Source organism: Anoplophora glabripennis, unplaced genomic scaffold, assembly GCF_000390285.2.
Source record: "Anoplophora glabripennis isolate ALB-LARVAE unplaced genomic scaffold, Agla_2.0 scaffold84, whole genome shotgun sequence".
In the NCBI taxonomy this organism is placed as follows: Eukaryota; Metazoa; Arthropoda; class Insecta; order Coleoptera; family Cerambycidae; genus Anoplophora; species Anoplophora glabripennis.
The window spans coordinates 1165458-1192645 of NW_019416213.1; the positions used below are offsets into that span (position 1 = coordinate 1165458).

At 34.0% G+C, this 27188-nt stretch overlaps 2 protein-coding genes across 7 annotated transcripts in view; one reads left to right on the top strand and one right to left on the bottom strand.

The window, feature by feature from the left end:
* Positions 1–862: 862 nt before the first annotated feature.
* Positions 863–2237, bottom strand: LOC108904468. Its single transcript, XM_018707042.1, has 4 exons — positions 2083–2237; positions 1849–1983; positions 1577–1730; positions 863–1498 (listed from the first exon to the last, which is right to left on the bottom strand). The coding sequence occupies exons 1-4, from the start codon at positions 2138–2140 to the stop codon at positions 1375–1377; spliced, it is 471 nt and encodes a 156-aa protein (XP_018562558.1). The 5' UTR covers positions 2141–2237; the 3' UTR covers positions 863–1374.
* A 658-nt stretch (positions 2238–2895) lies between these two features.
* Positions 2896–27188, top strand: part of LOC108904469 (histone-lysine N-methyltransferase 2C) — a 48449-nt gene continuing 24156 nt past the window's right edge. For 4 of the 6 annotated variants that reach the window (XM_023456588.1, XM_023456622.1, XM_023456603.1 and 1 more), the window contains exons 1-18: positions 2896–2993; positions 3323–3597; positions 3791–4084; positions 4140–4475; positions 4534–4755; positions 6101–6211; positions 6269–6435; positions 7498–7688; positions 10545–10687; positions 10777–11323; positions 17072–17739; positions 18445–18950; positions 19280–19535; positions 19593–19750; positions 19902–20122; positions 21305–21650; positions 24371–24508; positions 26968–27103. In XM_023456588.1, coding sequence (XP_023312356.1) covers positions 3333–3597; positions 3791–4084; positions 4140–4475; positions 4534–4755; positions 6101–6211; positions 6269–6435; positions 7498–7688; positions 10545–10687; positions 10777–11323; positions 17072–17739; positions 18445–18950; positions 19280–19535; positions 19593–19750; positions 19902–20122; positions 21305–21650; positions 24371–24508; positions 26968–27103 — 4705 coding nt within the window. In that variant the 5' untranslated portion in view covers positions 2896–2993; positions 3323–3332. Of the gene's footprint in view, positions 2994–3322; positions 3598–3790; positions 4085–4139; positions 4476–4533; positions 4756–6100; positions 6212–6268; positions 6436–7497; positions 7689–10544; positions 10688–10776; positions 11324–17071; positions 17740–18444; positions 18951–19279; positions 19536–19592; positions 19751–19901; positions 20123–21304; positions 21651–24370; positions 24509–26967; positions 27110–27188 lie in introns of all 6 variants that reach the window. The other 2 variants (XM_018707043.1, XM_023456661.1) reach the window with 2 other exon arrangements.

The window sequence follows — 27188 nt, forward strand, 5'->3', positions numbered from 1 at the left end:
TTTTTTTTCAAAATTTTTGTATTTAAATGTACTTTCTGAAAAAAAAATGGATCAAAATTATCTGGACTTATTTTCACTGTTTTTTGTTTTAATTTTCGAACAAAAACGAAAATTTTTCGATGATTACCATTTTTGAAATTTTTTTTTATTTTTATAAAAAAACTGAAATTTTTTATAAATCCTCTAATTTTTTCAGTGGTGCTTATTTGTTTTCTACTTTTTATATCGATTGAATTTTATTTTTTTTTAAATTTAGCTTATTTCACCATTTTGAAGATTTTTGAAAATATATAGAATCTCAAAATTGAAAAAATATATGAAAGAAATAATTGAAAGTGGTAAACATGAAAAATATTTCGATATTTTTAAAAAAGAAAAAAATTGTTCATTTTGAATAATTTTTTGGTATTTTTTTTTCGAGAACATCCAAAAACAAATATGAAAAAAAAAGTTGTTATTTGGTCCATTTTTGGACAAACAGTGGGTTTTAAAAAAGGACATGCAACGCATTTGAACTCGAATCATTTTGAAACCATCCTCGTTTGACTTTTTGAAATTGTCATCAATCGCTGCATAGAATAAATTTTTTCAATTTGGGGATTATACGTTTTCAAAATGGTGTGAAATAAGCTAAATTTGAAAAACTAAATTTTTTTCAAATAAAAAAGAAAAAAATAGAAAACGAAAAAACACCACTAAAAAAGTTTGAAAATTTATAAAAACTGTCAATTTTTTATAAGAAAATTTTTTTTTTCAAAAATGGTAATCGAGAAATTTTCGTTTGTTTTTTTGGAAATTAAAAAAACAGTTGCGATAGGCCCAGATAATTTTCATCTATTTTTTCTCAAAAAGTATTTAAAAACAAAAATTTTGAAAAAAAACATCAACAATTTTTTAGACGGTTATTTTTTAAAAAAAGCTTCAAAAATTTTTTTGAGGGGAGAAAACATTGACAAAATTCTCAGAGATTTTCAATGGAGTAGAAAAGAATAAAAAAGTTTCAGTCAAATCGAAAGGGGTCAGGTTTAAAAGTTGTCGATTTAGCCTGGAATGCCCCACTAATATCAACTTTGTCATGTTAATATTTAACTTAGGTCAAATCTTAAAACTACAGGGTGTCCAAAAAAGTAACCTGGTAACCACAGCCGCCCGAGATTTTCAAGTCACAAATTACAAGTCATAGTCAATTACTTAGTCTTTTAAAAAGTGGCACTTATCTCAAAAACTGCATTAAATGAAAAATTTTGGAGCTATAACAAAGAAATTGTGTGTACCTGAAGACTTACCTAATTAGTCTTCTTTTTTGGGACACCCTGTATAATGATTCTCAATTCAGATCTAAATATGTTAGTTTGAAGATAAAAACAAAAATTATCACAAACGATATGCAATTATCGTTCCTAAAATTAAAATATAAAACGATGGATGGCTAGTGATCGCATTGTTGCATCTGTGGTCCAAGAAACAGAAACACCACGTTGTTTTATCGTAATGATTTCTGAAAAAGGCATATCGGTTAAATGAAATAGCAACTAGTGAATAGTCTAACCAACGATAGAACAAAGTATTTATTTACCTATAAATATCTAGTTCTTTGATGCTGTTGTTGACGTAGTTTGCTAGTTTAACATCTACAGCTGCTGGTCTACAACCTTCATAGTGATCTGCAGGTATGTCGGTGCGGAGTCCCTGCATACTGCTCAAACAGTCCCTAGTAATCACTTGCAAACCTAAAAAAAACTTTATATAACTATAATTTACATAATATGAATCATATCTCTTGCTATATCCTTGTCCCTAAAAAATATCTTTACTCGACATGCATTTTATATTGAATTAGGCACCTACCGTCTTTTTCTTCTATAATTTTAACACAAACGTCATCATTTTCCGGGCAGACTTTTGTCCAATGCCACAACCAGTTGAAGGGTGTTCCACATCCTGGTTGCGTGGATACACACTGGTAGCACCAAAGTGCAGAGCCTAGAATATATTTTTTAATTTATAAATAAATAATTTGTGTAAAAAGTATAGCATAATTGCCACGCCCACAATAAATATTTAAATAGCAGCATCACTTACTGTGGCCTATCAAAGCTATTAAAATTCCCGATAAAATTACAACCACACTATTGAACATTTCGATTTATTATCAAATAGACTTAAAAAAATGTTTATTTTGTAGATATTATACAAATAGTAACGTTCGATCAAAACAAGTTTGTTTTGAGTCACCGTTTCTTCTTCAGCTTCTCAATTAAAATATGAAGTCAGTGGCTCTAAATAGTTGAAATTTAAATCCCCTGGAAATAATCCACGAATGAATGACACATAAATAGGTACTTATATTATTTTCATATAGGTGGATTACTGTAAGTATATATCAGTCAAAATAATTTCATGGTATGAAAGTTAGTTTTGATGTCATCAAATTTTATTTAAAAAAAAATTAATGGAAATTTAATAATCTGACGCGGATCTTAGGTAAATAATCAATGATTTTAATTTTCTATATCAATTTTACACATATAAATTATAGTACTAGTTATATTTTCAGTTTAAATACATAATACAAAAAATAGCAAAAAAGAATTAATTTAAATAATATTTAAGAAACGACAAACATTTTTTAATTCACTGTTCTATCAGAAGCAACCCCTTCGTAGCTACCTTCACAGTAGAGGCAACATGATAACATAAAATTGAAGATATTTTTCCCGTTTATAGATGCGTTGTTAAAATTTATTTTGTATATTTGTATAAAAAAATACAACATAGTAATTCTAGTTTCATATTTTATTCACTAAATCGGATAACAATTCAAACGAATTTATTTTTCAATATTTTTTTGTTGGTTAAAATTGACGTGTGTCATGGCCGATCGGGTTGTTTCGTTGGTGTCCCGAGTGTGGTCTCTCCCTTTTTTTAGCTAGTGACTTTTTTGTGTTAATTCATATTGTATACAAATATATCATGTAAAAATTATATTTAATGTAAGTCTAAAAATTTTCTTGTGATTTTACCGAAATAGTTTGAATCCTTTGCCTGGGAATTAATTTAATTTGTGCGAGCGCTTTGCATCGGCATCACCAACAAACTTGACATGGCGCTGTTGTGTAGTTAATTATGAAATTTTCGAAGATGGCTTTGAAAAATTATTGTAGGCCTTCTAAACGTGGATAGTGTGGTGCGAATTCAAAATTTGCTTGTAATTTTGAAAATTTATAAAGACACTGATGCTATTTGTGCCGCCAGCAGCTGTTAATAATATCCCATAGTTATAACCTTGATATGAGCTTCACTAGGTGCTTTGGTGTTTTAGTTCTTGCACAATGGATGAGATAACATCGGGACTTGATCCCGATGAAATGATGGATCTGGATGAGCCCGAGGGCTCTGATCTTGAGGAAGATGAAGAGGAGATAATTGATGATCCAGTTCCATCCCCATTTCAACTGCTTTCTTCTGGCCCTGGCTCCACAGCCACCTCTGTTGCTTCTTCACCATCTAACACCGATGATTTCCCTACACCATTTAATTTTACAGGAAAACCACTCAATATCAAGAGGGGCCGCGGGAGGCCTAGAAGGGAGGGGGGTAAGTTGGTCCTATTTTTTGTAATAATGATTACAGTGAAATAAGAAAATTTTGTTTAGTAATTGTGAATGTTTAATGTGGCTAACTTTAAAACACATACACATACATAACTTTTTACACGTCAATCATGTAGGAACCTAAGTATAAAAAAAAATGAAATAGGAGATTTCTAATTAGGTTCATTTGAATTCAGGTAAACCTATACCGAGAACATCTCGAGGGGGAGGAACCGGCACTACACGTATGCGTCGTCCTCGTCCGCCTGGTTTTTCCAGGAGAGGAGGGGGTAGAAGTTTCAGGCAACCCGATCGCACTGAATTTGATATGTCTTTGTTCACTCCCTCTCCCAGCGATGAAATGACGATGTTGGACCCAGAAACGGGTTCCCTGATTTTCCAGGAGCGTGAAAGACCGCTTCCCTCCTTAGAGGAACCACCTTACTTCCCAGAACAATGGCCTGGGAAAGTTTGTGCCTTCTGTAATTTAGGTAAAGATATTTCGTAAACGCTAATGCACTTTGTTACAGGTTTTTATATTTTTAGGTGAAAGAAGTCAGTTGGGACAAGGCGATATGTTGCGATTGAACTGTCCTGAGAATTTTTCTCCTCAGAAAATGGCATCAGAGCAGGTAACGGTAAGCCCGATGCAAGCTCCAGAAAGGGATTCCGGGGATAAGAGCCCCAGGGGTCCCGTAACTTGCAGGAGGCAGAAGAGCTTCAATAAATGTCGGCATCCATCTATGACCAGCGAATACGTCGACGAACTGACTATTATCGGTTATAATGAAATACCAGACGTGTCTGTAATTTTTGAACCGGGTGGGCAATTTTACGCGCACAGGAACTGCGCCCTGTGGTCTCACGGGGTCACTAGAGCAGGTATTTATTTATAAATTGTTGTTTTTTTGTTTATCTGTGTAACTTTGTTTTGTTTTAGAAAATACTGCTTTGTTAAACGTGGGTCCCGTGGTTCTACAAAGTTCTTCCAAGAAGTGTTCATTCTGCAACCATTACGGTGCGAGCTTGATGTGTAATATGGAAGGTTGCACCAAAATTTATCATTTCCCTTGTGCTACAGCCTCTGGTGCCTTTCAAGAATTGATTTCCCTGACCACTTTCTGCAGTAGCCATCTCGGACAAGTTGCAATGCTCTGCGAATGTAAGTTCTTAACAGTTTCTATGAACAAACAAATAAAAAAGGTATATGTACCGGTAATCGTTCATGACCCAGTGTTTGTCGCTTTTAACACATTTCTTTTAATATTAAGTATATTCAGATATCTGGTGATGAATCAACTAAATATTAATTACATTTTATTGCTCGTGTTTGCATTAGCAGTGATGGTTTAACAACGTCTAACGTTTGAATATTAACAGCCATATTTGCACTGTTGCCTATTGTGCACCGTCAAAATCATAATTTTAGCAGGATATTAAATCTGAAGGAGTAGTTCAAATGTATTAGTTAAGATTTTGATCTATAACATGTCCCGTAAATATGAATTATGAATTTCTAATCTGTCATTTCAATAAAATAGTTTTGGCAAGATTTAAAAAAAACTGGTTTAGTAGTTCAACTGTCTTAGCTAAAATTTTAATCTATAACAGATCCCATAAATATTAATTATGGATTTCTAATCTAATCTGTATGACAAAATTTAAGGCGACCTTTAATGGCAAAATAATTTTAGTAGGATTTTCAAAAAACTGCAATAGTTCAACCATCTTAGTTAACATTTTTATCTCTAACAAATCTGTTGAGTGTTACTTATGATTCTCTATTCTGTATAACAAAATTTCTGGCGATCTTTAATAACAACTTAATTTTAGAAGGATATTAAAAAATCTAGAGTAGTTCAAATGTCTTAGTGGAAATTTTTGTATTTAATAGATCCGTTAAATATCAATTACGTGATTTTTTATTCTGCATGTCAAAATTTAAGGCTACCGTTAATGATAATTAAATTTAGCAGAATGTTAAAAAAAAATCTGATGGAGTAGTTCAAACGTCTCAGTTACAAAATTGTTGATAATATTGAATTGAATATTAAAATTTCAATATTCATTTAAAAAGTACAGATAGAATGAAGTGGGCCAATTAACATTGGCTATTTAACTGCCTATTGCCCTGTTGTCATATCACATCAGGTGGATTGATATTATATAGTTTAATGCCATTGGCACTGGGATTCATAAACTAAACAGTGCTTTAAAAAATAGTAAAACGTGCTTTTTATTAAAAATTTAAAGTGGTTTTAAACAATATTTCAAATCTGTTAGATTAGTACCTATTTCGATTTATTCTCAATATCATTTAATGTGACGATCATCCATACAAATAATTTTTTTTTATCATTACTGGTACAAAATGCAACAATTACGAAATTAGAACCGATAAAAAATTGTAAATCATTAAGAGAAAATTGGTTTCTTAACCCGACGATTACCAATACATGTGCCTTACTAGATTATACATTTGTGCTTGATTATATATTCCATTTCAGCGTCTGTTTGTTACACCTGTAAAACCTTGGGGGACATAGCGAATTTAATGTTTTGCTCGATCTGCAGCACTCATTATCATGGAATTTGCGTCGGTTTGGCCCAACTGCCAGGTGAAGACATAATCGGATTACGTTTTACTTTAAAAGCTGACGGAAACAATGTTTTAGGTGTCCGGGCAGGCTGGCAATGTAGGAAGTGCCGCTGTTGTCAGGTCTGTCGAGTAACGGGCGACGAAACCAAGTTGATGTCTTGCGAACAGTGTGATAAAGTGTACCATGCCAGCTGCCAACGGCCGGTCGTTACTTCTATTCCGAAATATGGATGGAAATGTCGGGTAAGTTTTCGGACCTTTTAATTTTGACAGTCTTAAAATTTAATTGATATTTTGCAATTTGTTTCATTTAAAAATTTAAAAGACATAGTTTTGATCTTTAGAAATTCATAAGAGGTTTGTTTTTTCAAGTTCCGTGGTAAAAACTGATTTTTTTTAAAACTTCTTTGTATCGTTCATATCCAGCCGCTGTTGTCGTATCTCATCAGGTGGATTGATATGTAGTTCTCCTGAACTAGGTCAATGTCAGTGGTCATTAACATTGAACATCACAAACTAAACAAAGTGCTTTAAATAAATATCAACAAAAAATACCTTCATTAGGATCTTGAAATATTTTACTTACAGTAACATGTGCTTATCCACATACCAATATTAGTCAATATTTAATAAATCATATCAATCAAGCATTTTTTTTAAAACACTTGTAAATTTTTTTAACGTTTGGCAGTTTGACACCAAAATTAATTTTAAAAAATATGGTAATTTTTAAATAATATTTCGTTGGTACCTATGAAAAAGCAATCTGGCAATATTAGTAAGGGAGCACAAACAAATTGAGTTTACGAGCTGCCCAGTGATGGCGTAGACAACAGTTTAAGTGCGGTTAAAAAAAAGAACTAGGCTATTTATTTGATTTAAAAAATATATATTGTCCCTCTCCCCCCTCACTTAAAGTTATACCCGGAATATCAAACTGAAGGATATTTTTTAAAATTTTTAAATTGACGAGAAGAATTTTTACAATTATGAAATAACTTACTTTTAAGGTAAATATTCACAGTTTTTAAGTTAGAAAAAGGTTTTCCAATTTGATTTTTATTACAAAATGGAAATTTGCTTATCAGAACGTTGTATATATATCTACAGAAAAATTTTGTTCACATATTCAATATCACCAAAACTAAGACGTTTGAACTACTCCAACAGATTTTTAACATCACATCATTATCTCGTTAACGGTTACTTTAAATTTTGATCTTTAGAATATAAATTAATTATCAACTTAATTCTTTGTATATTTAACTGAAACGAAAGCGTATCGAAGGTCGTTTGTGCTTCCAGTGTTGCAGGGTCTGCGGTGATTGCGGTTCACGCACCCCAGGAGCGGGTCTCTCGTCGCGGTGGCACGCTCACTACACCGTGTGTGATTCCTGTTACCAGCAGAGGAACAAGGGATTCTCCTGTCCTTTGTGCCATCGAGCCTACCGCGCCCATGCCCATCGGGAGATGGTGCAATGCACGATGTGCAGAAAGTAAGTGATTTTCTTTTAAATTATCTGCTAGCAATAAAACTTTAAACTCTAATCTTTTGCAGGATTACCAAATTTATTTGTTTATTTTCAAATAATTGTATATATAGAAAAAAAAAATGATTTTCTTTATTCTCTTCTGATTTTTTTTAATCTTCACATTATACTTAATCATTTTAATGTTCTTCACAGCATTTTTTTTACATGAAATATGTAATTAGGAATATTGTTTTAAATATTTTTGTTAGTACTCGTTTTATAACTGCAAATGAACATATTTGTATAGTATACACGTATGCCCGAGCACAACTACACAGTGTTGCCAAATTTCAGGTTTTTCCTCCAGTTCTAAGGATTTTTTGAGTCGGACAATGGAAAATTTGAATTACTTTTTAAGTCTTGCATGTTTTCATTTTAAGATTGCATGAAATATAATTCATATATTTGGTAAAATAAATTTGTGGCAATTTTTGGTAATAATTAATACCGGAATATTCAACTTCATTAAATAGAAAAACTTCTATTCTTCCACAGGTGAAGTCTTGTACGTTACTTCCGGTAGCAAATTTATGGGACAATTGTGATTCGTGCAGTTAAATTTTAATAGACTACTAAAATTTTGACAGTCGCTAAAATTCATTGTTCTAAAATGAGTAATTTCCAAGACATATTTTTTTAATCTGAAATACATTGCCACACATTTTAATAAATTGAATATAATTAACGCTGTTTCACAAAAAAATATAGGAATTTTTATTGCTATATCCATCCAAAATATACAATAATTAGAAATTCAAAAAAGTTATTGGCATAGAAATATTAATTTTTTTGAGTGAAAGGAAAGGTCAAATTTTTTGTCACTTATTTTTTCAAACTCTCAAATATGTAATATTTAAAATTTCATTTGCAAGAAAGAAATTTTTTTTTGGTCAAGCAAACGGTTTTAGAATTACATATTTTTGATTTATTCATTATGTGAAGTTTAAAAAAATTATTTAGAAAATAACGTCAAATAAAATGTAAGAGATACTTTTTTCTTTGTAAAAGACAATTTCAAATCAAATGAACTTATCGAAATTCTAAAATACTTACTAACGTTCAAATTCTGAGGTTCTTAATAAATTTTCATGCTACATATGTTATCCGTAGTAGATGGTCAAAATAGATGACTCTTTTTTTTTAAGGTCGATTAAGGTGAGATATCACGAATTTTCAAAAAATAACAGATTCGCGCCAAATTTGGTGTACGGGGGTTTTCGGGATCGCTGATCACGGATCCGAACTCAATTTTGCAAAATTCAAGGTGGTGGATCCAAGATGGCCGCACAAATTTTCAAAAAATAACCCATTTGTGCTAAATTTGGTATATGGGGGTTTTCGGGGTCGCTGATCACGAATCCGAGGTTAATTTTGCAAATTTCAAGATAGCGAATCCAAGGTGGCTGACCAAATTTTAAAAAAATAACACATTCGCGTCAAATTTGGTATACGAGGGTTTTCGGGGTCGCTGATTACTAATTCAAGGTCAGAATTACGAAATTAATTTTGTAATATTTTTGTTTACTTTATAACCCGAGTACCCAATCATGTTATAAACCTTCTTAAAGTACATAGGTAACTGATTAAATTTTTAAAAACGAATTTTATAAATCTGATCTCGGATTCGTGATCAGCGACCCCGAAAACCCCCGTATACCAAATTTGGCGCGAATCAGTTATTTTTTGAAAATTCGTGATAATTGACCCGTTTTTTAGGTTAGAAAAAGGACCATCAATTCCGACCATGGATTCATGTTCGGCGGGATCTTAGCCAAATAAATGAACATTTGAATATAGAAAAAAAATTTTTGTATTTTTCCTAGCACTCGTGAATTTTTGCTATTTTTGACCTGTTTTTTGAAGTTAGGAAATTCCTGTGATGTGATTCGTGATCAGGAGGCAAAAATACTACGGATAATATATGTCGCATGAAAAGTACATACAACTTTTTTTTTGTGTGGTTGTATAATCAATCAAATACAAATTTGGTAAAATTTTATCTATTTAATGGAGTCGCCAGACCAAGTTTCATTATTTTATATCAAACATCTCCAGAAATATTTGCCTATATATTATAGATGTAATATTTTTCAATAACTTTAACACCATATACTTGTATCTCAAAAAGGATATAAATTCATAGGAACTTTTTCCTCAAAAACGAGGATTCCACCATTTCATTATAACCATACCCGGGCCGTCCTTTATAGACATAAACCATTTCGTAGCAGCAAGATTTTTTAAAGGGAAATTTAATTGACATGACGAAATAAATGTTATAAAAATATTAACCGTTTTAGTGAAAAATAAAGATTAATTTGAAGCTAAGAAATATATTTCTACCAAGGAATATAGAAATTTTAATGTTCTTTAATTCAATATTACCAATTTGCTAATTTGCAACTACTACATTTGAACTACTCCATTCAATTTTTATTGGTATGGTATCTTAAATTTTGACATACCAAACAGAAATTCATAATTAATACCGATGGATCCTTTAAATATGAAAATATTAACATAAATTTAAAATTTAACAGTGAGATATAGAATTTATGTGTACTTTGTTTTTAAACCATTGTACAAACCCATTAAAATTCATGTTCGAATTCAAGACTTGATAAAATTAATCAGTAAAGTGAAATCTTATCAAAATTTTTTGTGCTAAGAGATGAAATTGCAAAAAATTCGTGATTGTAGAAAAAAGTGGTAAAAAAAAGACATTCCTTTTTTCTTTAGGATATTTAGCTGATATATGCAAACACTGCTTTGTAGAAACTTTTACAGGTTGATATTAAAAATGTTGTCTGTGCTTTAAAGATTTGTCCACGGGACTTGTGACCCAGAAGCTGACTTAGTGACATATCATCAAAGAAGAGAAGCTCATCCAGATTACGAATATGTGTGTTCGTATTGCAAAAATCTAACCCAGTCTGGACGGCAATTAACTTCAAAACGATCAAGTAAGAAAAAATATTCTATTACTCTCATTTATATATTTTTTTACCATTTTTAGTAATTTGTTTATTACATTATTAATTCTTTTTTGTAGGTACTGACGATCCATCGGAGCTGTCCGTGTCCCAAGAATCTCTCTACGATGACACTTCAGAATTCGACCTGCCTTCGCCGGACGAATTCGCCCGTAACATGGGCCTGGGCAAGGGCAAACCTTACAGTGCCAGTAAAATAGCCAAGAAGCGATTAGGGTTCTCCACGGGCATGCCCGGAAGACCCAAAGGAACGGGTAAAGCGTTGCCGGGTAAAGTGGGGTTCATGAAGCGCGCCCGTCTCACCGAGTTCGGCCGCAAACGGGGCCCCAAAGCTAAGATGAGGGGGGTTTTTGGAGTGCCCGGTGTCGGGTTACAGAGGCCGGTCTCCGACGGGAAGAACGACGAGGAGCCGGGCGTCGAGAACCGTCTAGTGTTGTGTTCGGCGAAGGACAAGTTCGTTTTGACGCAGGATATTTGCGTGATGTGCGGCGCTCTGGGGACCGACCAGGAGGGGTGTTTGATTGCTTGCGTTCAGTGCGGGCAGTGTTATCATCCGTACTGCGTCAACGTTAAGGTCACCAAGGTCATCTTGCAGAAGGGGTGGAGGTAACGATCTTTTTTATTTATTATTTTTTCCAAAACTTTTATATTCCATTAAATTTTTTGTTTTGTATTTACGTTATTGTGGTTTTACTTTATTTTATTTTAATTATCTACAGGGTGTTACTTTGAACGGGAGTCATATTTAGTAGAAGGACTACCATTGATCTTTAGAAAGACATAAGATTGTTTTATCTTATTCCGTGGTGAAAACTCAATTTTTTAAATTTTTTTGCGTACTTTCCACATCCAGCCGCTGAACGAGCTAGTAGGCCGATCAATAGAGATTTTTTGGCACACTTAAATATTACAGCAAATTTCATGTATTACCTTTTGGAAAATACTTACTAAATGAAAACCCAAGTGATTTCCCCAGGAAAGTCGTGAACATTTTTTTTTTTGAACAATAAAAACTGCAAAATAATTTTTTTTTTATATCGAAAAATAATTATGTAATCGTCTTATTCTCAATAGGACTTTTGTAGAGAATAAAAAAAAACCTTTAAAACGTTTTTTTGTGCGACCCGATCGGTTCATTTTTTACAGAGAAAATCCAGAAAAACCTCTAAAATAGACCTTTTTTTCAAAAATTCATAACAGTCAAATTTGAAGCTGGAAAAACAATCTTGCGGAAAATGACAGATAATAATATGTAGTTTAATTGTGCGCAAGATGGTTTCTGTCCGACGCATAATTTTTGCTCAATTGCATTATAAACAAAATAGGGTCTTTTTTTGCACACCGTGGCGATTTATCAAAAATGGTCCGATTTAAATTCTGAAAACGGCATTTGAAAGTAATCAAAAAACCGAGATATACAAATTGGAGATTTTTTTTGTTGTCTACTTTCTACGCCGTTTTCAGAATTTAAATCGGACCATTTTTGATAAATCGCCACACTGTGCAAAAAAAGCCCTATTTTGTTTATAATGCAATTGTGCAAAAACTATGCATCGGACAGAAACCATTTTATGCACGACTACACCACATATTATTATCTGTCATTTTCCGCAAGATTGTTTTTCCAGCTTCAAATTTGACGGAGTTATGAATTTTTGAAAAAAGGTCTATTTTAGAGGTTTTTCCGGATTTTCTCTGTAAAAAATGAACCGATCGGGTTGCACAAAAAACCATTTTATAGATTTTTTTATTCTCTACAAAAGTTATTGCGAATAAGACAATTTCATCATTATTTTTCGAGATATTATAAAAAAAAACAAAAAAAAAATGTAATTTTTTTGCAGTTTTTGTTTAAAAAAATTGTTCACGACTTTGGTGAGGAAATCACTTGGGTTTTCATTTACTAAGTATTTTTCAAAAGGAAATATATGAAATTTGCTGTAATATTTAAGTGTAAAAACAGCCTCTTTTTTCGCCGTATTGTTGGCCTATAGTCACAATGTTTTTAAATCTTATGTTTTTTTCTATCACTCTAAAATTTCACAATAGAGACACACAAACACACCATACGGTTACTAAATATTGAAATAAATAACTATAAGTTCACACACTTGTATTGCTCAAACCTCTACTAAATAGCACTGTTAATTTTATTATAAAATTAACGAAATACAACACTACACTATACAAATTTTATTTCAATTTGGGTAAAAACTAGTACTTTTTGCAGAAATTCATTAAATTGTGCTAAACTAAAGACCCACTATATTATAAACATCTTCTCGTAAAACGTTAAACTGAAAATTAAAATAAATATCCTAAAATGAAGCGATAACATATTTGGCCATTATCGTTTGGGCGTTTGTGTTATGCCTACCGCCCTGTTGTCATATCTCATCGGGTGGATTATTATGTAACTCACCTGAATTAGGTTAATGTCAGAAGTCATTGACACTGAGATTCATAAACTAAACGCAGTGCTTTGAGAAAATACTAATAAATTTAGTAATTTTTTATTAAAAAGAATCAGTTTAGTAAGTATTTCTATTCATTTTTTTTTATAAAATAGCAAAAAAACAATTAATTTAAAACAAATTCATTTTAATTACAATTAATAGTTAGCATAAATCATGCGAAAATACATCTTTTTAAATTCTTGGGTTTTTTTTTCGTTTGGCTTTTCACCTTCATTATCAGAAAAATATGCTTACTTCAAAATAACACGTCGCAGTCGTACAAAAGCAATTTCTGCAAGTCATAGTTTTTTTACAGTTGCTTTAATGAGCAACAGTGATAATTACACACATACAACCAAGTTTAATAGTTGCTTCTCGACTATTTCGCTCTTACATTGTCATTGTAAATGTTAATGTTTTTACGAATTAAAGATTATTATTATTATATTATTTGATTTAAAAAAAAAGTATATTTCAGATTTGTATTCTTGGGAATATGTAGGTACTGTTATTCCTACCCCACTTAAAGTAACACCAGTATATTGAAAATCGAAAAAAATTATAATTTTTTTATCGTTAATTTATTAATTTTTCAAATATAAAACTAGTTCTATGCGGTTCAATTACAATGAGAACTATTATTTTTTTCCACCTTGACCTTTTTATAACCTATTTTTGTTCATAAATGTGCATTAATAATTAGCTGCGGTATGTTTCAAAATTATCGACGCCTTATTTGAACGTGAATTATAAAAAAGTGAGGCAAAAAATTTTTTTGATGACCATAATATGTAAATTAACATAATTTTGACAATTATAAAAATACTCGAACAAAACTTGGGCTGTAGATAATGCCTACTGTTTTCATAAAAAAATAAGAAAAGAGTAGTTAGGCCCATTCTGTGTGTTGTAATAAATAAGACAGGATTATAGTTATTTTTTAAATGTATTTGTGAAAATTACTAAAAAATATTACAAAAATAATAATTTAATTAAAAAAAAAAAAGAAATTGTTTTATGGGAATAGTATAAGTGATGTAGATGATGAATATACCTATGTAAATTTATCATTTACTATTGTTTTAAATTCTTACCTATTTTTATGATGCAAAGTTTATTTTTATGAATTGCACGTATTGATCGGTTGATATGTACAGTGGTGATGATATATTTTTTCGTACAATAGGTAAGACACTTTGTTTAATTTTTTTAACCTGCAATGTCACAATATCATTAAATTATCTTTATTCGGCTGCATACTTCTCTTCATATTTCCTTTATTTTTTAAATACAATAGTCATTTTTGAATACAGTGATTATTTACTGTGCAATGTTTATTTTATATGTTGTGTTTATTTATTTATGTACTAGAGCACATTTTTTAAATAATAGTCTCTTAAAGTGGATGCGAATAATCATATACAGGGTGCCCAAAAGCGAATCAGCCATTCTTTAAGGGAAGCTTTGTTGTGTGAAAATAAACCGATTTAGATCGAGTTATCTTCGTACAGTTTTACTTTCCTGATAAGTTGCAGGCCTTTAAATAACTTTTTTTTAGGGATAGATTATTATTTTTTAGATTTTCAACAAAATTTGACGCACGGTAGTTTTTAAGGTAATCCAATATAAATCAGACCAATTTACCGTCATTCAAAACTCAACACTTTAATAGGAATTTAATTTTGTGGTATGACATTCAAAAACCTATATCTCTGTAAACACTGAGTTTTTAATAGAGATATGTTTGTCTAAATAGAATTCATTTTAATTTAGATGTAAGTTTAGCAAAAGAGCAAAGTTTATTTTTATTACATTGAATCAATGTTTCTCCGAAACGGTGCGTTTTACTGACATAGAAGTATATTTTTTTTACAACTAATAAAGTGAGGTTTCATCAACACCTCTTTTTTTTCTCAAAATAAATAGAAACAAAAGAAGGATGGCAAAATAACTAAATTGTTCATAGTGTTTCTAGTGACTTATGTGTTTAAGTAAAAAATAAGCACATATTCATATTTAGCTGCCCCAAAAACTCTCCCATACCAAAGGACCCCACAACTATCCTTATAGAAAACCGGTCCCGGTCGAATGGTACGTAACTTTGCCGAATGATAGTCCTCAATGTGCCGATCAAAAAAGTCTGTGGGACCTACTATCAAAATAAATGTAACAGACCCCTGAGTTTGGAAACCGATATTGAGTAAACGTAGGGGCAAAAAAATTTGAAATTTGGACCGTAGCCTGACTATTACTCTATTGTGTGTTAAAATTTCAGTTATTTTCATTATCCCATTTTTTAGTTATTAATGAAAATGTTGAAAAAATCACGGTTTTTTGCCTACAAAATTGATACCTTTCACTTTAACTCGTCGTAATTTTTTTGTTAATTGTTAAAAAAATTCCAAATTTTTACCAACGATAAGTCGAACTATTGTCTTTAGTACTGTGGTCATTTTTCTGTCTCCGTAAATATTGCATTCTTTAAATAAAGAAAAAAACTGACTCAAGTAGTAAATAATTGTAAACAACAATCTGAAAAAATTTGTTAAAATAATAGAGTTATAAAGGCTATACTTTATACCCTGCATCGGACCGTGAACGTAATTGACCATTCCGATACTGTTTTTAATAATATCATATTTATAACTGTATTATTTTAACAAATTTTTTCAGATTGTTGTTTACAGTTATTTACTGTCTATGTCAGTTTTATTTGTTTTTTTAAAGAACGCAATATTTATGGAGATAGCACTCCCTTCTGTTTTGCTTAAAAATAAAAAAAAGAAGGCTTTTGAGACAAATGACCTTCACAGTACTAAAGATAATAATAGTTCGACTTATCGTCTGTAAAAATTTAGAATTTTTTTATCTACTAACAAAAAAATTCCAAAGGACGAGTTAAAGTAGGCAGAAAACCGTGATTTTTTCAACATTTTCATTAATAACTAAAAACTAACTGAAATTTTAGCACATAATAGAGTAATACTAAGGCTATATATGGTCCAAATTTAAAATTTTTTCGCCCCTAAATTTTCTTAATATCGATTTCCAAACTCAGGGGTCTATTTCATTTATTTCGATAGTAGGTCTGAAAAACTACTGTTCTGAAGCTACAGCCTTCTGAAGTTATCGAATCCATCAATGATTTACGGGCGAGTAAAAGCAAATATTTCTTTATAAAGTGACCAAGCTGGCTGTTTCTTGATGTATTTTCATTGCTGAATGCAAATCCGTGGTCAAAATAGCTGTATCATCCTTCAGTCTTCAGAAAATTGGTGAAGCACCTACTGAAGAACAGCGATAGCGACACGTACTGCTTGAGCGACATCTTGTGCATTTACGCATGCTGAACACTTATCTGTCATCAGCTTATCTGCAGCATCCCTCAGTCTTCAGAAAATATCTGAAGCACCTTCAGAAAACTTGACTTGATGGTCATCGAGCACGTGGATTCTATAACTTCAAAAGGCTGTAGCTTCAGAACAGTAGTTTTTCAGACCTAGGTCCCATGGACTTTTTTGATCTACACATTGAGGACTATCATTTGAGAAAGGTCTACTTTATTAAATTTGTCATTTTACTTGTTAGCTTTAGGGAAATTAATTTGTAATTATCATTATATCGAAAATGGCAAAATTCGAATACTGTAATATCTATATTTATAGAATTTCAGTACAATACAGAACAATTCAAATAATTGACACATCAAAGATAATTTAATAACAATGTTTAGTTTTTCTGCTGAACGGCCAAAGCTAGAGGCCAATCAATACATTTGAAATATGTAGTAAACTATCTTCATAAAAATACATCATAAATAAATTCTCTCAATATCTGAAAAGTTGGCTAAACACGCCATTACCAATTACTTTCGGCTATTATAACATTTCTTCCGTAGATGCCTAGACTGCACGGTCTGCGAGGGCTGTGGCCAACGAAACGACGAAGGCCGTCTGATCCTGTGCGACGACTGTGATGTCTCCTATCACATTTATTGCATGGATCCGCCCCTGGACTATGTTCCCCACGGCAACTGGAAGTGCAAGTGGTGTGCCATCTGTCAAAACTGCGGCGCCTCCGATCCGGGCTTCAACTGCACCTGGATGAACAGTTGGACGGAATGCGGCCCTTGCGCCTCCCACGTCAACTGCCCGAGTTGCAACGAACCTTACAGCGAGGGAGACTTGATCATCCAGTGCGTTCAGTGCGAACGGTGGTTGCACGGCACCTGCGATTTCATAAAGACGGAAGAAGACGCGGAGAAGTGCGCTGAAGAAGGGTATAATTGTATCCTTTGTAGGCCTAGGGATGTGCCTCCGCCACATCTGGTGCCGTCGCCTGCTGCGCCCAAGCCTCCGACGCCAACAAAGAGTCCGGAGATGAGTAAGAACACTAATTTCGTTATCGACGGGATTTGTTTGAGCGAAATGGGGCATAGTCTCATTAAGTCTTTGTCTATGGAATACCACGGGACGAGGAAGAAGCGGAAGAAGATTCCAACCATCCAGGACAAAGAGGCTGGGATTATGGCCACTATCGAGTCTGTCGTGGCTGGTGGAAACACAGGTAATAATTCAATAAAAAAAAAATCAATTAATTTAAATTTTGAGATCCTTTGTTCATAGTTAGACAATTGTTCAAACTTTTGGATGAGAACACTAGATGGAGATTTTCCAAAAAAAAAAAACTATTACCCTTATTTGTTTTCCCAAAGTTCACCCTGAAAACTGTACTTTTTTAACATGTTTTCATCCCCTGCTGCTGGACAAGTCGTAATATGACACAAATTTAACAATAAAGTCACACAAACATACCATACCATCACTGAACAGTGAAATAAATAAGGTCATTAACACTAAGATTCACGAACTAAACACAGTGCTTTAAAAATAGTAACAAATATTTTTTAATCAAAAACATTTGTTTATTTATTTTTGTTTGATTTGAAGGAAAAATGATTGTTTTAAAACATAAAGTATTTTTCTTACAATTAGTAACATGTGCCTATACCAATATGTGTTAATATTTAATAAAACTTGAAAAAAGACGTAAATTTTTTAAAAACATTTGAAATTTTCGGATGCTGCCCAGTGACGGCATAGACAAGAGTTTAAAAAACTAATTATAACTCGATTACCTTTTGGTTTAATAAAAATTAATTTCAGATTAGTAGTCTGAGGAGCACTCCTAAAAAAACGTACCCCCCCTTTTAAAGTTACACTTTTTAAATAAACGAAGTAGTAACAAATGTCTGGATTGAATTTTCCACAGATAACGCGTTGGAAGAGAGCGCAAAATTAGAGCTGGTAGACGTGAAAGAGGAGCCGCAAGAGATGTACAAGGAAGGCATGATATGGACGAAAGAGGACGGTCCGCCACCGGAAGGCTTCACCGTGTTCACCATGGAGAGCGGAATATCCGTCCTCCGCCGCAAACGTCAGCGCAACTTGCAGAAGCTCGGAATCGGCGGGTTCCTGGTCCGCATGAGGGGCATCAGGACCGGTCAGGACAACGACGATATCGACACTTTGCCCGGACAGTCGAACCCGCAAGGCGGAGAGTTAGCGACGCCTCTTCCGGCGGACGGGGAGAAACCCAGGAGGAAGCCTATACGGAGGAAGCCGAAGAGTAAGTTGGCGGAGACGTTTCCCGCGTATCTTCAGGAGGCGTTCTTCGGTAAAGAGCTTTTGGATGGTATCGAATCGAAAAAAGAAGTAGATAGTTGCAGCAGCGATGATGAGAAGGGTGACAAGTATAAGTCTATAAAATTGTCGCAGGTAAGTTCATATTTGAGTTTAATATTCGTGAAATTTATCTTTGGGGGTAATGATTTGTGTACAAATGACGTCATATTTAAATTATATTCGCTCTCTCTGTACATTAACACCATATCTGTTAATGCTTGTTTTGATAAATGCACTTTGAAATAAAACAATGTAAATCTATCTACAGTCAACGAGAGCAAGCAAGACATGTCTGTATTTGTGTACAAGAAATAAATACATTGAAATTGATTTAGTTACTGCATAAGCAGTTGAGCAGTTAATTAAGTGGGGTGATACAGAGTCTGTCTAAGTTTCGTGTAATAATTATTGATTAATTTCAGGACGAACTGATGGCTGTGGCGGCAGTTACCGCTAAACAAGAAAAACTTGGCGGAATTTCCACAGAAACCAAAGACGGCACGAAAGATCAAAAACTAGCCAATCTTGTCCCTAAAGAAGAGGATGATGACAATACGGAGGACCTCAAAGATGTCCTCGCCTTACCTGGCGATTTGCTCGATACGGAATTAGTGAACAGCATCATCAATGAGGACGACGATGAGTTAACTAAGAATACTGAATCCCTGGAAGCTTTAGGTAAGGATTTAAATAGGCCTTGCAAAATATGCGGAAATTATTGTTTTTTTCTTTTAGATTCGAATCTGCCCGACGATAATGAACTAGCGGATACTTTGGGCAGTTCTGGAAATTCAAAGGATACCAAAGATGAATTGAGTGATATTTTAGGACCACACTTTAATTTAGAGTACATACCGAATATTAATAGTAAGGACGTGGAGGATATGTTCAAGGTTAGTGACCGCCACACTCTCCTGATTTAAACCATTAAAATATTATTTGACATATCGATCTCTTTTCCGAATCTGTTGTGTTATAAAAATCGGCAACATAATTTTACAGAATCTTGCCAATTTTCAGCATAATTTTTTTTTTAAATTTCAGGGCGTCTTGACCGACGAATCTCAAGAATCCCAGGAGAGTAACGCCTTTCCCATGTCGGCTAACAGCATGTTTTCCAATGCCAATGCGCAGCAACCGGTCGCGCAACATCCGATCGTCACGCCGCCCGTTCGGCCGACCACTTTGTCGGGCATCAACCAGAGCAACCTGAATTCTCCGGTCAGCTTCCCGCCTCCATCCCCTTACCACTCCGAATATAGCAAGTAAGTTATTTGATCTAAATTCCAGGTTCAGTCGGCAGTGACTAATTCTTAACATGTAAGGTGCACAAAGAACACGATTCCATAGGCGTACCATTTTAGAGGGTTCCAAAAATTTTTCAATACAAATTTACACGTGTCTATATGGTATCTGGTATATCTAATGGGAGGTAAACAATGTCTTCCTTTCTAGTCATCTTTATAGGTTGGCTAACCTGTGGAACACCTTTGGGGCGGTTTTGTTTGCTGTTTTGGTTTTCCAGGTTTATTTTTCTCTTTTTTAACAACACATACTGGAATAATTGAAATGTGAAAATCCCACTTTTACGCTTATGACAAGCACCGACATGCTTGAGCTTGACCACGCAGCTTCAGTAGTGTGTCTTTGTCCACAAATATAGAAATAGGTGTTTGTAACAATGGAAGATTCCAAGTGCGCAAAAATGATGTGTTCAATGTTATATTTTCAAGTAAATCTTGGTCTGACCTTGCAAATTGAGGTGAAGGTCAAGTCCAAGACCACCATCAAATTTGTCATTCAAATTTTTATTCCATTTTTCTTCACAATTGAATTTTATCAGTTGTTGAAAGAAAAGTGAGTTTGTCGTCCAAATGTCCTGCAAGGATACACCGAAAATATTTTCTGGCCGCATACTCGGACTTCCAATTTGGAGCCCTATCGATTTCTGACATAAAAAGAGTGTTCCATTCAATATTTAAAAGTTGACCTTGGTTTGACCTTGACATTTAAGGTCAAGGTCAAATCACACCACCAAGGTCACTATCAAATTTGTTACTAAAAATTCTACAAATTTTGTTTTAATTCGATCTTGCCGACTTATCAGAGAAAAATGACTGACCTCCAAATGACGTGGAAGGATACATCAAGAAAATTTTTGTGACTTCTTGATTGGACGTAAAATTTAGCACCCTATCGATTGCAAGCATAAAAAATAGGATGTTCCATATAACACATTCCAGATGACCTTGGGTTGACCTTGAAACTTAACGTCAAGGGCAAATCCAATCCCATTGGTTTTTTAGCATCCTACAACTTTTATCTGAAATTTTGTTCGTAAGGATTCAATCTTAAAAGGCTATAGGGAGGTCTGGCTTTTTTTGAGACACCTCATTTAGGGAAATAAGTTGACCACACGACCACTTATCGGATCATTCATTTCTCAGTAGCCCCCAGTTCAGCCCGGCCTTCTCGGAGCCGCCCAGCCCGTGGGTGAACGTGAACGAACACCCCGACATCGACAGCACCAACGTCGGTGTGCCCTCGACTTACAACCAGCGTTCCTCGGAGAAGATGAGAGCGGACGAGGGCCTGGGTAACGGCGCCACCATATCCGCCGTGCTGTACGCCAACATGAACCACCCGGAGTGGAAGACGGAGTACCCTAATTGGTCGGACAGGTACAAGCAGATAATCAAGAAGTGGAGGACGTTGAGCCAGGAGCAGAAGGCGCCGTTCCTTCAGCAGGCGAGGGACAACAGGAGTCAGCTGAGGATGAAGAAGGCGCAGCAGGTAAGTGTTTACGTTCGTCTTTGGGGGCTTTGTGAATACTCTATTCGAAAGATCTATATATCGCGAGATAACGGAAATATCGTCGATTGCTCCTTTCTCCACGTTAAAGTTTTATTCATGAATCGATGTAATTTTTTTTTTTTTAAAGAATAGTTTATAAGAAGAGTGAAGTTTTGTGAACAAATTTAATCTGTATTTTTTTATGTGATGAAAAAAAGAAAAACACTTAAAATTGAAAAATAATTCCTTTTTCTTAACTTTTTTACGTTCAAACGTTCAAATGAAGTAAATAATGATAATGAAAAAAAATTCTTTTGAGAAACATCTAGTAATAATATATATATAGGGTGTCCCATGAAGAAGTGCACAGACTGTAATGGAAAGTTTCTCAGGTAAAAATAAACAAAAAAATATATATGGGACATTTCACATCAAACCGAGCACCTACACAAAAACTTGAGGGCTGCTTTCGCTGTACAGCAAAAATAAAATGCTCTCTCAACGGTAAAAATAAAGTATTTTTTATTAAAAACTAAGTTTGTGGAAAAAGACGTATTGTCGGTTCGAGCGTTTGCTGGAGAGTCCCTGTGTGTGGAGTCGGTTGTAGGTATATGAATAAGCATCTGGTCACCAGCTCCAGTCCGCCGTAGACCCTTTCTGGAACACTGGTGCGTCCGGCGGCGTCCGGCTGGCGCTCTTGACTTAATGCTTAAAAATGGGTCACTTGCGAACATGTGTACCCACAAACTGATTTGACCGATTTAGACGTATAGGGTCTTAAAATGTTCATCTGTTAAGAGGCCTTCAAAAGAAAAGTGGCGTTTTGAGAAATTCAATATGGTGGATCAACTATGGCGGCTACAAAATTGACTCTTCATGGTAAATTTAGAAAAAAACATTGATAACATTCTCAAAAATAGGGGAATATATCCCCAATGCATATATTAAACTGTTTTTGGGTCTGCTGAATACGAATCAGAAATACAAAATTGAAAATGGCGGATCCAATATGGCAAACATAAAACTCATATAATAGTACCGTAACGATTTCAAGTCACTTGAAGGTTAGAGTCCAGGGACTTTTGGATTCTCTGATAACAAATTTGCCATTGAAGTTTTGAAATTCAAAATGGCGGAACCAATATGGCAGATGAGGAACTCCAACTATCTTTTTTTGCGTCAAAAAATGGTTACATCTCACATAATGTCTGGTGTTTTTATTGCGACTACAAATTACGATTGAACTTTTAAAATTCAAAATGGCGGATACAACATGGCGTAGGAAGACCTCCGAATCTTCTCCTTGTCGGCAAATAACGATTAGAGATCACTTAGATAACTCAAAGAAAACGGTCTGGAAGTTCTCAGGAAGTCTGATTACAAATTTGCCATTGGATTTTCAAAAATTCAAAATGGCGGACATGTTCTGCAACTATGGATTAGGTTAGGTTAGGGTAGGTATGGCAAATTTGTAATCAGACTTCCTAAGAGCCCCCAGACTATTTCCTCTCAATGATCTAAGTGATCTGTAATCGTTTTTTGCCGATAAGGAGAAGATTCGGGGTTTTTTGTACGCCATATTGGATCCGCCATTTTGAATTTTAAAACTTCAATAGTAAATTTGTAATCGCAATTCCTAAAAACTTCCAGACTCATTACCTTATGTGAGATATAATCGTTTTTTGCCACAAAGAAGGATAGTTGGGGTTCTCTTCCACCATAATGGTTCTGCCATTTTGAATTTCAAAACACCATTGGCAAATTTGTTATCAGTTTTATGTCTGCCATATTGGATCTGTCATTTGGAGGTTCGTATTTCCGATAATAGATTTATAATCAGCAGTCTAAAATATGTATTGGGGATATTCCTCCATTTTTGAAAATTTTATCAATGATTTTTCCTAAATTTACCATGGAGAGTGATTTTGTACGCGCCATATTTGGTCCAATATATTAAACTTTTGAAAACGCCACTTTTCTTTTGAAAGTCTCTTAATAGACGGACATTTTAAGACCTTATATGAATAAATCGGTCAAATCAATTTTTGTGTAGGTTGGGCGATCGGTTTGACGTGAAATGTCCCGTATATTTAATTTTTTTTTTTTAATATCTATACTTTATTACTACAACAGTATCTGGCGATTCTGCTGATGAACGATCCTAGCTGTTTACTGGATATTGTGGGTGTAATTCAATGTTGGATGTAGCCCGCAGATTAATTGTTTTCCACAATATTAGTTAAAAATTATTAAACCATGTTTACATATTTCTTTATGTTTATGTTTATTTGTTATTATCTTTCTTTGGTATCAATATTGTTTAGATTTATTGATTGGTTTTTATTAAACAAAATGAAAGAGCACCATCATTATGCAATTTACTCTAAAAGTATACTGTTTCAATAAAGTTCTTCAGGGTCTCGGAAACATTTTTGCTCACTTTTACCCGAGGAAACTTCCCTTTAACTTTGTGCCTTTTCATAGCCCATTGGAAGGTATGTCAGAAACAAAAAAATTGTTCACAAGACTTGAGACCCCCAACCCGAATCCGACTTGATCATGTTAACAAATTGGGTAAAGCATGCTCATGACGAGCTTCAACCGGCTAGCGGGTTGTCACTAACACCGTGCATTGAGTGTTACTTGTCTGCCTCCGCCCCAAGGCATGTACCGCTTGAACCTACTACCACCAGTATGTTTATGTGTGTCACCCCCTTTAGTCACAGACCACCAAGGACAACACCGCCACCTCCTCGAGCGCGGCGGCCAAGCCACCTCCCGTTGTTCCGGCCCTGGTCACCAGCCTTGCGACCACCCAAGCGGTGCCTCCTCCGGCCCCCCCAGCTCCAGTGTCAGAGGTGTGCACTCAAACGAGGCCTGCGCCAACACTAACACCGGCTTCCACTAGCTCTGTGTCTGTCTCCCCTCCCCCCAAAGCCCCCTCCCCGTCCACCCACCAGCAGTTTACCGTCCACGGGCACTTCGCCGGCCCCGGCGACCACGTGGGGCCCGCGCCCAACGTCACGGTAAACCCCCACTACCAGCCCAGCGGCGATAGCATCCCCATCCCTCATCCCAGGTTAGTCGCCCAGCAAAGTAGTACGTCCGCGACGGATCAACAGATCCGGGTACTGACCCCCTCCGAAATCATGCGCACACTTCCCTCCCTCTGTCAGGAAAACTATGAACCTCAGCCACTGGTGAGAACCTGTTTCGGTGTGGATTTTTTCCAGTTTTTTGTTTTTTTTTTATCAGAGCTTCTTAAGATTGTTTCATGTGCATTTTACATTTACTAAGAATGTTGTTCGAGTATTATTTTTTTAATTTTTTTGGTTTTGATCAGTGTTTGTGTGTTTCCAATCAGAACAGCCGGAATTTTAATCGAATCGAAGTAAAGCGCATCGAAATTTCGATAAACGCTGTTAAGTATGCGTAAATTTTTACAAAAATGAAGTAATCATATACTGCGAATATCCTACTGCACCTCAAAATTGGTTAATACAAAAACACAAACCAGTGGCGGTTGCAGAAAATTCAGATGGTCATATTTTGATAATGTTGTTTGCGGATGTTTTCTATGCTCACGTAAAGAACGAAGGAAATTGAATTTTGTGAAAAGTAAAAGGCTCACGTGATTGTATCTGTCAGTTAATTATGAAACAAAATTTATATTTTTCACGTATTGTGGAACATCAATCGTCAGGAATGAGTCCAGACCAAATTAATGAATATTTTGGATAACTGGATAGATGACAGAAAAAAATTGATGAAAGAATGGTAAAATTACTGTATTTTCATACTAATTTAAATAATACAGTTATTAAAATAATGAAAAAACTGTTGTTGTTAGCCTTCCAATTTTTTAAAGGCGAAGTTTTTCCAAAATTGTCCATCACCTAACGTTTGTATATAACCAATTTATCTTTCAATTTTGAAGTAAAATGTTTTATTTGTTTCGTTATTCAATGGAGATTTAATAATTTGGAAACTTAATTTTTAACTTTTTAATAAGAATTGGAAAAAATTGCAGATATTTGAAATAAAAATAAAATGTTTCCAGATATTTTTTGCTGGAAAAACTTCATTGAGTATGAAAATATATTAATTTTATTAAATCAAATCTCAAATTAGAAAAATTATCAAAAAGTAAATATATTTTTATTTAAAATGACAAAAAGAAACTAAATCTTTCAGTGATGAAGTTATGACAAAAAACAAATTATCAATTATCTAAAAAAATAAATATTGAAAGTGTTTCTTAAAAAAATTTCAAAATAAAAGCAAACTAAAAAAACCAAGCTCATAAAAAATATTATATTTCAAATTTACTAAAGGACGATCTTCGAATCCCAAGTCTTTTACCTCTAACTCCAGAGCAACATTTTGAATTCTAAAAGAAGAAATCAACTCATTAAAAAAAAATAATTTCTATAATTTATTTTTTAAATTTATTATAATTGGCAAACATGGTGACTAGAACCTTTAGATCCTCGATTTTAACTAAAGTTAAATATGTGTTTTTTTCCATTTTTCAGGAGAAAAAAGTAATTTTTTTGCTATGCCAATTTTTCCAAAAATTTTGGACTTCTGGCTGTGTATGGATTAACCGTTGTCTAAATAATTGGGGTTCTACTGTTTATTATGTGCAACCCTCTTTTGAGATCTCACTGTAAGCTGCCTGTATTATAATTTTTTTATTCCGCAAATTTCGTTTGAAATATACTTAGAAATCAACGTCAACTTAGAAATCTTCCCCCCAGAAAACAATACGAAGTCTCGCACTTCATTCTAAAAATATGACCGCTTTAATTTTGTGTAACCGCCGCTAACGTAAAGGATGTTTTTTAAATTTATCCAAGTTTTCCTTCCTCTTACCCAGAAATCAGATACCAGAGCTATTCTGTATCAGTACTGAAATTAATTTTACGTTTTTTAACTTTGGAACAGATCTGATCTGACTAACCTGCTTTCGGTGTTGGAAATTAAGAAACATTTAATTTTATTCCCGTAACTTTTTCATTTCCAATTGTATTAATTGTGAAATATGTTTGATGTTTAATTGTACTAGGAAAAAAACTCACAAAAACCTTCTTGTGCATGCATATTCGGGAGGAACTAATACATAATGAGAAACAGTAGCGTAGTTTGATACATATGAGCATGGCCTTTTTTTCTTTGTACATACAGTGAGTTGTGGTTTTGGTCTCTTTTATTTCTCTGTGGCCTCTATGTGTTGTAGTGTTTGGTCATTAAAATTTTTTATTTTAATGTCTTATCGATGATCTGCGGGTCACATTGTGAACGTGTAATGTTGTAGGATCAAGAAAAGATCGCCTTGCAGCAAAAGTCGGCTCGTGAGGCTGAACAGGAGAGACAGTGGAAACAGTTGCAGGCTATGAGGCAGCAGCAGGCTCAGCAGCAGCAACACGTTATCCATGAACAACGTGTTCAAGGTACTGGTATGTCCTTTACAATTTCTATTAATTCATTTTCATGTAAAAATATTTATTTATATTACAAAATATATCAACAATTCGT